The sequence below is a fragment of the Mastomys coucha genome, unplaced genomic scaffold (genome assembly GCF_008632895.1).
Source record: "Mastomys coucha isolate ucsf_1 unplaced genomic scaffold, UCSF_Mcou_1 pScaffold22, whole genome shotgun sequence".
In the NCBI taxonomy this organism is placed as follows: Eukaryota; Metazoa; Chordata; class Mammalia; order Rodentia; family Muridae; genus Mastomys; species Mastomys coucha.
In genome coordinates this window covers 226,597,624-226,611,929 of record NW_022196905.1, presented here as the reverse complement: position 1 = coordinate 226,611,929, position 14,306 = coordinate 226,597,624, and the positions used below count along the sequence as shown (strand labels likewise).

Genomic DNA, 14,306 nt, shown 5'->3' with positions numbered 1-14,306 from the left:
TATATATATATATATATATATATATATATGGTCTGTGTTGGTCACAGCACTGCTAGCAGCTTCCTTTTCGAGCCACTAGATGTCAGCAGTGCTTACTGAATCATGCCAGGTGGAGCCATCTCTGCTCTGCCCCAGGGAATAGAACCTCCTGGGCAAGGGAGGGGTCAAAGTGCAGAGAAGGGCAGCTGCTCACTGAACACCGTGCCTTCCCTTCTATTCTTTACCTATATTTGAACCCCTTTCTTTTGCCAAATGGACAAACTTCCCCTGGCTTCTCTTATATCACTTCAGGAAGGTCTAAGGAAACTATGCAACACAAAGTCAGTTACTCTTATAACAGTGAGGATTCTAGAACAGACAAGAAAGAATCCCTAAAAAAATTAAGTATTAATGAGATAGATGCAAGTGGAAACTTAGGCAACAATTCTGTTCACTGAGGAATCAAAAGAAGCTGGCCAGGGGAACAAAGAGAGGCACACACTTGTCTGCATTTGCCCAAGACAGTCAACTTCAAGTAGCAAAAGAAATGCCACCAGCTATAAGCAAACTATAATGTTTACATTGACAGGCTAGAATAAAAACAAAGATGAAGCCTTGATAAACCTTCTAATGACTACTGTACTGAGGCTGGACGTATCTCTTCTTTTCATCAATGAGCCTCTGTTCCGTCCACTTTATCAGATGCTAATCAGAACTGAGAGGACCAGGTTTAGGGTAAAGCATCTGAGTGGAAGAAAGTCATCACCAAAGTCTAAAGGCTGTAGGACACTGCTTGCCTTTAAGATGCGATCTGACCAAAGCTGGGCATGGCACATGTCTGGGAAGCTTAAGGAGGCTTGAGTTCAAGGCTAGCCATGGGTACGACATCATAAGCCCTTGCTGCAAAATAAAGTAGACTACCCCTACCAAAGCACTTACAGTATGAGTGAGTCTCTACGTGAGACAGTCTGGGGCAGGCTCTGCCTCAAGCCCAGGTCCAGGACAAGTACTCACGTCAGCACTGGGCCAGAGCTCCTTAATCACACTCTCGATCCTGCTCACTACCTCCATCCGCATCTTCTCCTCCTCGGGTCTGGGAGACATGTACTCATAAAAATCACTGATTTCTTCATGCAGACTGAAGAAAAGAGCAGAAAGCAAATGTGAACAGGGCTAATCCAACAAGAAGTCAGTTTCTTGAATAATCTTAAAAGTCTTATAATTCAACTAATGAATTTATACTTGCAAATTTTTGCCTTCATTTTAATATTACAATCATACAAGTTAAAATGGTAATATACAGAATCTAATTAAGAGAAAGTAAGAAACCCCTTGTGTGGTCCTTTACTAAGCTGTGAGTTTTTGCCTCCCTTTTTCTTTTTAAAAACCAAAGTCTAACTGGCCAGGTCTCAGACTCTGCAGCCACAAAGCGGGAAGGAAGGCTTCCTGACTACCCCACCTCTCCACAAGGGGCAAAACAGTTTGGCATTTGCTTAAGGAATTAACTGTCAAATGAACAAGCTAGTCCGTGAACACCAGCAGTGCCCTGAGAAGAATGGCAGGCAGAAGGGCTCTGAGAAAGAGCTGCAAGGCTTCCAGAGACTGCAGTGGGCAAGGCATGAAACCAAACGCACAAGTACATCATGTAGAAAGGCATGTCTGGAAGAGAATATAGACGTGCATCTGAAGGGGAAGACAGGCTCTGGATAAAGCTAAGAAGTTCAGGCTTGGCTGAAGGTGTGGCTCGGTGGTAGAGCATGTGCTCTGGCATGCTCAATGAAAAGAGAAGGGGAAAGAAAGAGGAGAAGGAAGGAAAAGAAAAGAAAAAGGGAAATTAAAAGGGGGGGTGGGGAGACCTCGACTACAATGTGGCCTACTTAAGAAGATCACCCTGACAACTGTATCAGGTGGACAGAGCGGCAAGGCCTAGAACACATCTTCACAGGAGAAGTCCTGGGACAGAAAGCTCAGAAACACTGTACACACAGACAGCTGGCTGGGCCCTGTCAGGTAGGCAGCAATGCACAGGACCCAAGGCATGCTGTGCAGCAGAGGGCATGAGAGCAGCATTCCTTGTTTCCAAGTCCCTGAGACCCTGGGGAGTTACCCTGGAGAGAGTAAGTGGGAAGAGAGCCAAGAGAAGCACCCACTCAGCTCTCCCTAGAGTTGGAAGGTGAAGAAGTCAGGGTGCCCTAGAGGGGTGTCTGCGATAAGAAAGCCCACTGGCCCTGGAGCAGACAGACAGAAACTCAAGTAGACCAAAACTGGCTTTGAGGAAGGGAAAAACCCTTTCTTTTTCACTTTCACTGGCTCTAACTTCTACCTCATGAGGCACTGATGACTTTAAAAATGTGACCAGTGGAGCAACCAACCTTTTGTTCTTGCCTCTTCTACTGACTAAAAACCTCCGAGTTCTAGCTCAGGTCCTGCCTGAGAACAGTTATGTCCCCTGGACATGTGGCTCTAGGGTTATGCTTCCTTGATCATGTGCACATGTGCAGGACAGACTGCCAAACAGGAGCCACGTAGGCCAGAAGCTACCTGTTTGTCATGTAATATTGAGTAATGTCTGGATCTTAAAACTCCCAAGGTCCCAAGGCTGAGGCAGGTGGATGTCTGTAAGTTTGAGAGGTCAACCTGGTCCATACAGCAAGCTTCAGGCCAGTGAAAACATGTTATCAAAAAAACCCAGAAACTCCTAAGAGATAGTGAGACAGCTCAGCAGGTAAGGTGCTCCTGGGACTGGGAAGAGTCAGGGGTGCATAATAGGAGTTTATCCATAGCTTCGAGATAAAGCAGTTCTCGGCAGGATGCTAGCTAGCTAGCATCCTAGGCAGGGGGAAGAACTGAAAATGTGACAACCTCTACCATATAAATGCTCCCTTACATGGTTTCTAATTCAAATGCAGGCAGAAATATGGAGTCACTTGCCAGTTAAAGTTTAGGTCAAGAAAGTCTGTTCTCTCAACTGTCCTGAATGTGTACACTGGGAATATGTATAGGATGAACAGAGCTTGTCAAATTGAGTTTCCCTGAGCCATCTCTATCCAGAAACAGAAAAAACTTATCAAAGCAGGTTTTGTAAAGGGTACTAGTGGTCTGTCCTGCACTGTTGCACCACAGACAGGTTTCAGACAGGGACCATAGGTCCTTGTTACTACACATAAAAACAAACTAGACAATCCTAAGGCAAAGACCCTACAGAAGGGATTTCTGAACACAATGGTAGAGAAGACTCTAAAATTTGCTTTCAGTGCTGTGATCCTGGGCTTTCTGCCAGCACATTAATTTGACAGGAAGTTATTCAGGGTTCTACAAGTTTTAAGACAGGATTTCCCTAAGGGCTAGGCTGCAGTTTAGTGGTAAAGTATTAGCCTAGCATGTGCTGCGGAGGCCAGGATTGGATACCCAGCACTATAAAAGAGAGGCCTACGCAAGTATTTAATAGTCTATGAACTATCATTTCCCTTCTGCTCCCAGAAATTACTGTGTTTCTTTAGCTCCTTAAGTTGCCAGAAGAACCAGGGCCATGTACATGCTTATCAAGAGAATCCCCGCCACAGTTTTTTTTTTTTTTTAAAATTAGGGTCTTGTTATGCAGCTCAGGCAGGCCTCTAGTCCCCAGTGCTAGGGTTATAGATGATCATGTGCCAACACAGCCATTTGTGTGTAGAAGGCCAAGTTAGTAAAGCAAAATGATCTTCATCAGTAAGAAAAGGAAACCCATCTCAGTCAGGTAGGGTCCTCTTACTCATGCCAAACACATCCTGTCCTTTTCTACACAACTAGTAATGTGCACAATGCATACAGTAATAAATCTTGGTACATTTTTCATAAACATTCAAAACAGACTTTTCAGTACTTTTGAGAGTCTCCTTGGTCTATTTGACTTTTTTCTCTTCTTTCAAGAAACTTTTTTTTTTTAGATTTTATTTATTTTATGTATATGAATACACTGTTGCTGTCTTCAGACACACTAGAAGAGGGCATCGGATCCTATTACAGATGGTTGTGAGTCACCATGTAGTTGCTGGGAATTAAACTCAGGACCTCTAGAAGAGCAGTCAGTGCTCTCAACCACTAAGCCATCTCTCCAGCCCAGCACGTATGACTTTGCTAGCACAGAATCACCTGAATCTAGGTGCTTACTGACTAAGTACTGCAGAGCCTAAATTCTGTCTCTGAAGTGCTCACTCTTGGCTGGGTATAAGCTTGATATCATGACAGAATAAATTAGGACAGAGACAAGTTCTGTAGGCTGTCTTTCACACACCAATGCAGTTGCATGCCTCTAGAACTATCTAACTATGCATAGAACACAATTTCTCCAGGGTCTGGATCACAGGAACACCAGGAAGTTCTATGAAACACCACACATCCAGTGCAGCTCAGATAAAATTATAAATTGCAGCTCTTGAGAACTAAGCTCTGTGACCAAGATTACACTATGCAACACTGCCCTGACTATGGGAATTATATATTTAGTCTCTGTCCCTGATTCCTGAAATACAACCTTGTAATCTTTGGAATCATTTAGGCACTCCATGCTTTTCTGTCCACTGATACCTGGCTGATGGCGGACAGTATCATGATGATGCTGTGAAGACCATGGTAAGAGAGGAGGCTCTGGGCTTTGTGTTCTACCCTGCTACCTGGACATCGGGGAGAAGACCTGAGTTGACCATGTTTACAGGATAAACTTCCCACACCTGCTCAAAAGGCCTGGTCTAGCAGAGTTTACTGACAGAACATGTTGGAGCTTCCCTGAGGGTGAGCAAGAGCCAGGAGGGGGGCGTCTCAACTCCACTGACACAGAAGCTGGGGAGCTTCCAGACCACCCTGTGTTTCTGCATCTCTGCCATTTATCCTTTAAAGCAGCTTTTATAAGACAATCTAGTAAAATTTCTAGAAGCAGCTCTAGCATACTACCCGCTAAGGAAGTGGTCACAGGATCACTAGCTTACAATCAACAACCTGAGCCTTGCAATTGGGCTGGGGCCACCAGTGATAGAAGCTCTCTTCCCTGGGTAAGTTGGGTTAACATGAACTAGACCAGGGGACTACAGAACTGGAACTAGAACTACAGCCAGCCAGCTGGTGTCTTCCCAGGTACACATTTGGACACAAAGGTGGTCTGAGTTTTGGGAAGACAAGAGAAATTGGGTTTGATTGGTCTACTCAAGTATCCTCCATTTGGTTAATAGTATTTTCCTTCTAAAAGTTAAAGTAGGCAAAGAATCACACCTCTCTTATAAGGGCATGGAATATGCAAACACAAAGGTAAAACAAGGTCTGCTACAACCACCATCCAGACTCCTTAGCACAAGGATCTAATGCTACACAAAAGCACTGACTATATCTACCCAAAAACTATTAGTAAGCAAGTTAATAGCTTTAGTAGTTAAGTTTAGTGTAGCTAAGAGCAAACACTTTTTAAAAAGAACATATGAAAAAAGCATACATGCTACAGGTGGAAGTATGAATTACCAAATCTCTCAGAGGTTCATAGAATTTCTAAACTTCCTATTCCTATCCTTCAGAAATAGTCCACAAGGGTTAATTTAAAGGCATGGGTACAAGGATGTACAGCATAGTACTTATGATCAGGAAATGCTAAAACCTTACAGTCCATAACAGAATCCAGAGGATTTCAATCACCAGCATGCATCTGTTTGTCTACTCTTCCAAGGAGGTTACAGTCTGCTTAGTGACATAATGGTCCTAAGAGTTGTCTTCTCCAGTTCGTTCCCCATGTGATATATGTATGTACATGCATATATGCTTCTCTTGGATAGGTGTACACTTCCCTGTTCCCACAAAGCAAGATGTGGAACTTACTATTAACAGTGATTAAGTTCAAGCAGTGGCATGGAAGAGAAGGGATTTACTGTTTTTAAATGTATACTTTTACACGACCCATTTTATAAAATGTATATGTCAATGGTATTGTGTATTTTTTTAAAACTAAAGCTTTGTAACAAGGAAATTTATCAACTAGAGAAAATTATTTTAATAATCTTACCTTGTAGAGCAAAAGGTTCTATTTGTGTAACTAGGGAGTCTGAGCAACTGTAGAATGGATTCTTGTGGTCAAATGGGGGGTAGCACAGCCACCAGGGAGCAAGGAGGACCCCAAACCCAGGCCTCAGTGCCAGCACTTTAGTGCAGACACCACTGACTAACAAGTAAGTCATGGTTGGCTTCATACACGTTCAAGGAGTGTCTGCTGGTGTCAGAATTACATACTCAAATTTGAGACAACTTCCAAAATAACTATAACTGCTGGGTGGCATTTTCCTCCAGGGTGGAACTGACAGCTGAGATCAGGGACTTACAGCTTTCTATACCACTTAATTTTTCTCAAATATACCAAGACACTAAGAGAACTGAAGCAAAAAAACAAAAAACAAAACAACAACAACAAAAAAATCACAAAGCAATCTAAGTGGCTCCAGAAGGTTCCAGAATTCATGGTAGAAACAGAAACGTATTTAGCCAGTTCAGGCATCCCAGCTTAATGCCAGACACCTCTGCCAGGCTATCACCTCAAATGCCACAAGACCAGAACCAAAGCTCATCTTACTCCCAGTCCCACTGTCCCCAGGACTTCCTCCTCCGGACTCTGCTTCCCAGGCCCACATTTCTTCCCGTGCTGATCTGACAGCTTACCAAATTCTTCTGCTCAAAACCAACCAAAGGCACACAGAAGCACTCTGGTCCGAGCACCCTGGGCCACATGTCCCAGGCCCTCTTTCCTCCTTAAAGTAGCAATTAAAAACAAAACAAAACAAAACAAAACCCTAGGCTTTACACAGCCAGCCTCGTTCCCACCTGCTTGAGTAAGGAGAGCAAGAGTGCAAATGTTGAGCAGCCTATCTGTATCTCTACAAGATTTACTGTTTACTGAGCACAAAGCAAACCCTCAGGAAATAAGCTAGCACTATTAACAGACAATTTCACAAGACAATTCAATACAGGCATAATTTAATGTGTGTACAGGTCTGATCCCAGTCATTGGGTCACCACTCACAATCTGTGTTGTTCTTGTCATTATTATTATATTTGATGTGTTTGGTATTTTGCCTGCATGTCTGTGTACCATGTACATGCAGTGTACTCAAAAGGCCAGAGAGGGTATCAGACAGTTGTGAGCCAACATGTGGGTGCTGGAAATAGAACCCAGGTCCTCTGGAAGAACAGCTAGTACTCTTAATCACTGAGACATTGCCCCAGCTTCCATATTCTTTCTTTTTATCTTTTTTGTTTGTGTATTTTAAAGGTTTTGAGGAAGAAAAAAAAAACATGAAACAGGAAAAATAACATGAAATAGGAAAAATATTTATGAGAATGAAAAAAAGAAAAAAATTAAAGAGAAAATGAGAAGATAAGCTACAGGCCAGAAATGGTGGGGGCATGCCTCTAATCCCAGCAGAGACCAGCAGATCTCGGAGTTCTAGGGTAGGGTTACACAGTGAGAACCTATCTGTCAATCAATCAGTCAATCAATAGACAAACAAACATTCTCAAAGCTTATAATTCAGCAATCTAGGAAGCTAAAAACATGCTCACAAAAACCTACACCAGGACATATACAGCAGGACTTTCATGGCTGCCCATAAGGAAGCAGCTAACATGGCCTTCAGCTGAAGAAATGTACAGCCTAGTGCATCCGTACAAAGGAATATTATATAGCACGAGAATGAAGAGAGCTAGCAAGCCAGGGGTCTTAAATGCTGGCTGCTGAGTGAAAGAAGCCAGATTTAAAGGCTATAAATTGTGTGATTCCAACTGTAAGACATCTTGGGGAAAGTCAAACTGAAGACAGTGGAAGAAGGCTCAGTGGCTGCCAAGAGTTGGGAAGCAGAGTAAAGAATTTTGGGGCAATAAAAACAATTCTATGTGATTCATTCCATAAAATGTAAGAAGTTCCAGCAAATACTGGTATGTTGAGGTTTGGTCTGTTTTTATGTATTGTAATGCTGAATACTGGCCCTGGTTTCCTTCAGGGAGGAGACTCTCATGTTGACCCAAGTCAACATGACCTTGTCCCCAAAGCTATCCCTGGATGGTGAATAAAGATGCCTATAGCCTAAAGCTGGGCAGGAGACAGAGAAGCGGAGTTTGATTCTCAGGCTGGGGTAGGAGGCAAGGACTTCACAGAGAGGGAGAAGGTGGAGAGAAGACTCCATGGGTGCGTGAGGCATGAAAACATGGCCATGGGGGCTGATCAACTGGAGTTAAAAGCTGCCCAGATAGAACATGGCAAGTTATATCTCACGGTTATTGATAGAGTAGTAGGCATAATAGCCATAGAGGGTAGATATCTGTCCAGCTCTAGAGCTGATTAAAGCTTATTATAAATATAAAGGTTGTGTGTCTTTTCTCTGGCAATTGAATGATCAAGGTGAGATTAAATATTTACTACAACACCGAGACACATCACGGATCACTCGCTAACAATGTGTCAATGAAGATTAACTAACAAATACGCTGCTCTGGGCAGAATGTCATGAGGAGGACTAAAGAAGGTGCCAGGGCTATACAGGGAATCCCTGTACCTTCCACTCAATTTTGCTATAAACTTTGTAAAGCTAAATGTTAAGTTCTACAGAAAAAAAAAATAAGCTAGATTTTCTTCCAACTGCCTTTTTTTTTAACTAACACTTATTTACAATTATTGTGAAAGACAGAGAAATATGAAAGTGTATTCCATCCATGGATCCATTCCAATAACCCTACAGATGGCTTAAGCTGTGGACAGATGCATATGCCAAGTTTTGTCCTAGACACATACATCCATGATAAAGTAATTTATAAATTAGGCAGAGTGAAAGATTAAAATAGAATAATTGTTGTAACGCAAGTTATGTGAATATAGTGGTTTGTTTGTTTGTTTTTTCTTCTTTCCCACTTTCTCTTTCAATTCCTTTACTTAACTGGGATGGTAACACACATTTTTAATCCCAAAATTCAGGAGGTAGAGGAGCTTTAAGTTTAAGGTCAGCCAGGAGACTGTCCTTTCCTCAAACTCACAGAAACCCACCTGTTTTGACTCTCAAGTACTGGAACTAAAGGCTTGCTCTTTGTTTATAAGATAGTGCCATTCTATTATGTAGCTCTGGCTGTCCTTGAACTCACAAGGTCTGCCTGCCTCTGCCTCTCAAGTACAGACAGTTTTATTTATGGAAAAAAAGGTTTTTAATTCTTACAAGGCTGAAATAGAGATGAATGCCTTCATAGCGGGTATAAGCCCTCAGTTCAGCTCCTAGAAGAAGACAGAATCTGCTGGACTTCTTATCTTTCTACTCCAAAGTTTCTCTTTAGCCCATCTAGATTGCCAGTAATTTTGTGGCAATTTCTAAGTAAAATAAAAGCTACTTAAAGTTGCCCTAAGAACCTGTAACCAGACATGTGGGGAGGGCAGCTAAGTGGCTGCCTGCTGAGCAGTAAGCACAATATGGACGGACACACTGGATGAAGCCATGGTACAAGTCCTGCCCAAACAAAGCGAAATTCCAACATGTTATGTACAACTAAAAACCTAGAAATTATTTCTAATGTTTCCCAGTAAATAAATGTTTTCATCTTCACTGACTATAGAAGACGAAATCTTTCTCAGCGTGTCCAGCACCCCAGACAGAATATTCCATTTTTTTCAGCTACTGAGTATAAACTGCTCCTTGTACAATACACAATGGCCTGTCCCCTACTTCCCTGATTCTACTCTCTAATCCTTCCAAAATAGTCCAATAACTGGGAATCGCACATTTAAACATACAAACCTATGGGGCCATTCTCATTCAACTTTTTTATTCCAGACAAAATCTTGCTTGTATCCAAACAGGCCTTGGATTTGTGATACTCCTGCCTCAGCCTCCCAAGTGCTGGGACTACAGGCCTATATGTCACTTACTCTATATTTTTAATAAATAAACAAATACATATACATATGCATGTATTAGAAAAATTCTGAAATTTTCATGTTATGAGTTATTATGAGATCCCATAATAACTGCCCCATTTAGTCTTCTAGAAGAAAATAAAAAATTAAGTATTGCAGAATGTTCTTTATATGCTAAAGTTTAACTAATGATAAAAACATGCTAAAGACAGTTAGGTATGAGTACATACCTACAATTCAAGAAGTGGAGGTGGGAGTACCAGGAGTTTGAGTTTGACTAAAATAGTGAGTTCATAGCCATTCTGAATGACATGAAACCCTATCATAGAACAAAAAAACCCATGACCAGGGTTCACCTAACTTAAAGCCAACATCATCATTCATTCAGAGCAGCTTAGGGGTCTTAATTTGGGCTCTGCAATTGGTTTCTTTTGATATCATTCTGACTTCTCTCCATCCATCTTCAGCTTCTGTTCTGCTCAATACAGTCACTAAAGAGACAACAAACTCACAGAGCATATAAAGTTTTCACACAAGAATTAAACCTATAATTCTGGTGCTGGCTCAGAGAGTTACACAGAGAATGAACACTTCCCATATTCCTGCCTGTGCTGTGCAAAGCCATGCCTAGACAAGCTTCTAGCTATGAAGAGGAACTTTATCTTGTTCCTCTTCTTATCTTGTTCCATAGGCTCTTACACACTCTCTGGTCTAAGTATCCATAATGCTATTAACATTAGATAGACTCTAAAAAAGTTAATTTCTAATTATAAGAACTTTTATGGAGACCAGTTCATTTCCTTAACATAGAGAATCAAAGAGAAATACATCTAGAGATATTCTCATAGCAACACAACTATGAGGCCTCTCTAGACATCAGAAGCCTAGGTTCTCTGGCCTTTGAACTCCAGGATTTATAGCAAATCCCTGAGCCTTTGGTCTCAAACTGACAGCTACACTATTGGCTCCCCAACTCTGGACAGAAACAAGAGTTTCAGAGTATTGGCATCCCAGCACCTTCTGTTTCTAGACAGCCTGCTTAGGGATTTCTGCCCCTTCATAACCACATAAGCTAATTTTCCTAATAAATCACTGATCTGTCTACATCCCTATTGTTTCTGCCTCTGTCAAAATTCTACTACAGAGTAGGGTTCTACAGAGTGGGTTGCTGCTATAACTATCCAAGGTGCTGAAACACCTGGAGGCAGGTAATCGACAGGGGCTGGAAGAGTCTGGAGACGTGGGGTAAGTGGGGTAAGCTGCTGTGAAGAGAGCACCAAGAACAATTCTAGTGAGGGCTTAGAAGACAAGCGCAGCAAGCAGCTCTGAATCTGGCATGGGCCCTTTGACTTTGGGCTTCTCAGCTCCAGCTAATGAAAACAATCTCTGTTCTTTGTAAACAACCCTGTCTCTGGTGTTTCATTACAGCAGAAACAGGAAGACAGCACCTTCCTTCATTTTCAATCTCTCTCTGTGTGTGGAACAAAGCCAGGAGGCTTCGCCTACTGCCTGTCACTCCATATGCTTTCAAGTCCTGATGTGATTCCCAGACCTCAGCTCTCACAGATCTTCACGAGCTCACTCGGGCACAGAGCAATGACAGTGTGTCTCCAAGACAGGCCCACCAATACAACAAGCACTTAACATAGTAGCCACTAACCATCCTTTTTGATTATAGACACTCCTCCCCACCTATGTCCCATAAAGCACGGAATGGCAGACAACATGCTGAGTACTGTGACAGATCTTGGTCCCATCACGTAAGTTTTGTTACAATCACATCTCACCTATAATTCTAGGGTCTTCTACTCTGAATATAGCACCTCTTGCCATCAGCTAAGTACTGTATGTACCCTTTGCCTTAACCAGAAAATGAATTTCCAAAAGTCCTAACAAACCACATTCCTCACCTCTCCCCCACTGACATCCACTCAGCTCTCTAGAACAGAGGTCATGACCAAAGAGCAAAACAAAGGCATTTGCCTACACCCCACAAGTTAAAAGTGCTTTTATATTTTTATTTTTAAATGGTTGGAAAAAAGTCAGAATTATACTGGGACACATGAAAAGCATATATAATGGGCTAGAGAATTGGCTCGGTGCTTAAGAGTACTGTTATTGCAAAGGAGGGCTCAGTACCTAGCACCCACACAAATGCTCACCACCTCCTCCAGCACCAAGCATGAATGTGGTATACTCATACATGGAGGCAAAACACTCATACACATAAATAGCAAAAATAAATTTTAAAAAGTATATATAATTCAAATTAAAGTACACATGAATAATTTTTCTAGAATACAATCAATACCTCTCACTCCTTTCCATGTTGACTGTAGCTGCTTGTCACCAGCACACCAGAGTGCAGTGGCTTAGACAGAAACCACGGACCCAATAAGGAGTACGTATTGTCTCTACAGGGAACAGATGCTGACCTCTGCCAGCTGTAGGTTCCATAAAGCCTTCAAAAGTAACATGACAGACCAAGGGACACTGGGACTTCCCTATACCACCTTGATATTTGGGAGTAAAGAAAGCTGAAGAGAAGACTGACAGTTGTCAGTGTCCTCCACACTCCCACAAGAGTTTAGTGGTAACTGCTGCCCAGCTACACATTGAGACTTGGTTGCCGGGCAGTGGTGGCACATGCCTTTAATCCCAGCACTTGGGAGGCAGAGACAGGCGGATTTCTGGGTTTGAGGCCAGTCTGGTTTACAGAGTGAGTTCCAGGACAGCCAGGGCTATACAGAGAAACCCTGTTGCAAAAAAAGACTTGGTTATACACTAAGATGTAAAGTGCATTCGAATCTTACAGTAGCTATTAGGGTGATTTCGATGAACCAAACAAAAGGAAGCACGTGTAGTGTGTAGACAAGCATGTGGCACACATGTAGACAAGCACATGACACAGCTGGACCCTTGTCTCTGCTTCAGGGAATATAAAGTGAAACAGCAAGGGAAGAGAATCACGGCAATTTCTTAAAACAAACATGGGTGCATCCCCCAAAGAACTGAGAGCAGGTTTCCAGAAGAGACCTGTTCACAGCAGCATTATTCATGTTAGCCTCAGGTGGAGCCAAGGGAAGGGAGTCTATGGGTGATAAATGGGTGGATAAAAAAGTGAGTGGACCTCAGGGACACTATTATACACAGTGAAATCAGCTGGTCTCGAAAGGATACTGTTTGATCCCATTTTTATGAGGTCCCTAGAGAAGTCAAATCTCAGAAACAGACAGACAGGATAGACAGACAGACATAATAGACAATTATGACTATAGTGCAAGGATGGAGGAGAAAATATAGCAGTATTTTCAGTTTCAGTTGGGGAAGATAAGATTTTCTGGAGATGGGCAATGACGACAACATCAATTGCATGCTTTCAAATGGTTGGTTAATTATTAAATTATATATATATATATATATATATATATATACACACACACACACACATATACACACATATACATACATATACATACACATATACACATACACACACATAGTGGTTTGAAGAGGAATGGCCACAACAGGCTCATATGTGTGGATGCTTGGTCTTTAAGGAACGACACTACTTGACAGGGATTAGAAAGTGTGGTCTTGCTGAAGGAAGTATGTCACTGCGGGTGGGCTTTGGGGTTTCAAATGCTCAAGCCAGGATCAGCGTGCATGCATGCACATGCATCTCTTCCTAGTAGAACTCTAAACTCACCTTCAGCACCATGTCTGCCTCCATTCCGCTGTGTGTCCCAGCATGAGAGCCATGGACTAAACCTCTAAAGCTATAAACCAGCCCTGACTAAACACCTTCTTTTGTAAGCGTTGCCATGCTCATGGTGTCTTTTCACAATAATAGAACACTGGCTAAGACAATATACTTGATATATTTTAATTGCACAACTAAAAGATTTGTCATTAATGTGACCTATCCATGTAATGAATATATAAAAAAAATGAAGTGTTGAGACACACTACAACATTAATAAACCTTGTACACACCAAGGCTCCAACACATGAAGAACAAGGAAATCCAGAGACAGTAGACTCTTGGTTGCCAGGGGCTAGAAAGGGACAGAATTCCCATTTGGTGATAAATGATCTGGAACTTAATAGTGACAATTGCCACAAAACATATTTGTCTTTTACCTAATAAAAATGATCCAGCAGTTAAGAGCAACTTGTTGCTCTTGCAGAGGACCCTGGTTTTGTTCCCAGTACCCACGTGTGTTTCACAACCACCCTTAACTCCAGCTCCAGTAGTCAACCACTTCTGATCTCCACAAACACAGGCAAAATACACACATAAAATAAATCTTAAAAAGAAAAAAGTAACCCATAATTAAAACTTTAAAAATTGCAGGGCAGCCGGGCAGTGGTGGCGCACGCCTTTAATCCCAGCACTAGGGAGGCAGAGGCAGGCGGATTTCTG

The 14,306-nt window shown here is 42.1% G+C and overlaps 1 protein-coding gene across 7 annotated transcripts in view; it reads right to left on the bottom strand.

The window, feature by feature from the left end:
- Tent4b (terminal nucleotidyltransferase 4B) overlaps positions 1-14,306 on the bottom strand; it is a 62,021-nt gene that overhangs the window by 17,641 nt on the left and 30,074 nt on the right. For all 7 annotated transcript variants that reach the window (XM_031340761.1, XM_031340765.1, XM_031340766.1 and 4 more), the window contains one exon: positions 994-1,117. In XM_031340761.1, the coding sequence (XP_031196621.1) occupies positions 994-1,117 (124 nt within the window). The remainder of the gene's footprint in view (positions 1-993; positions 1,118-14,306) is intronic.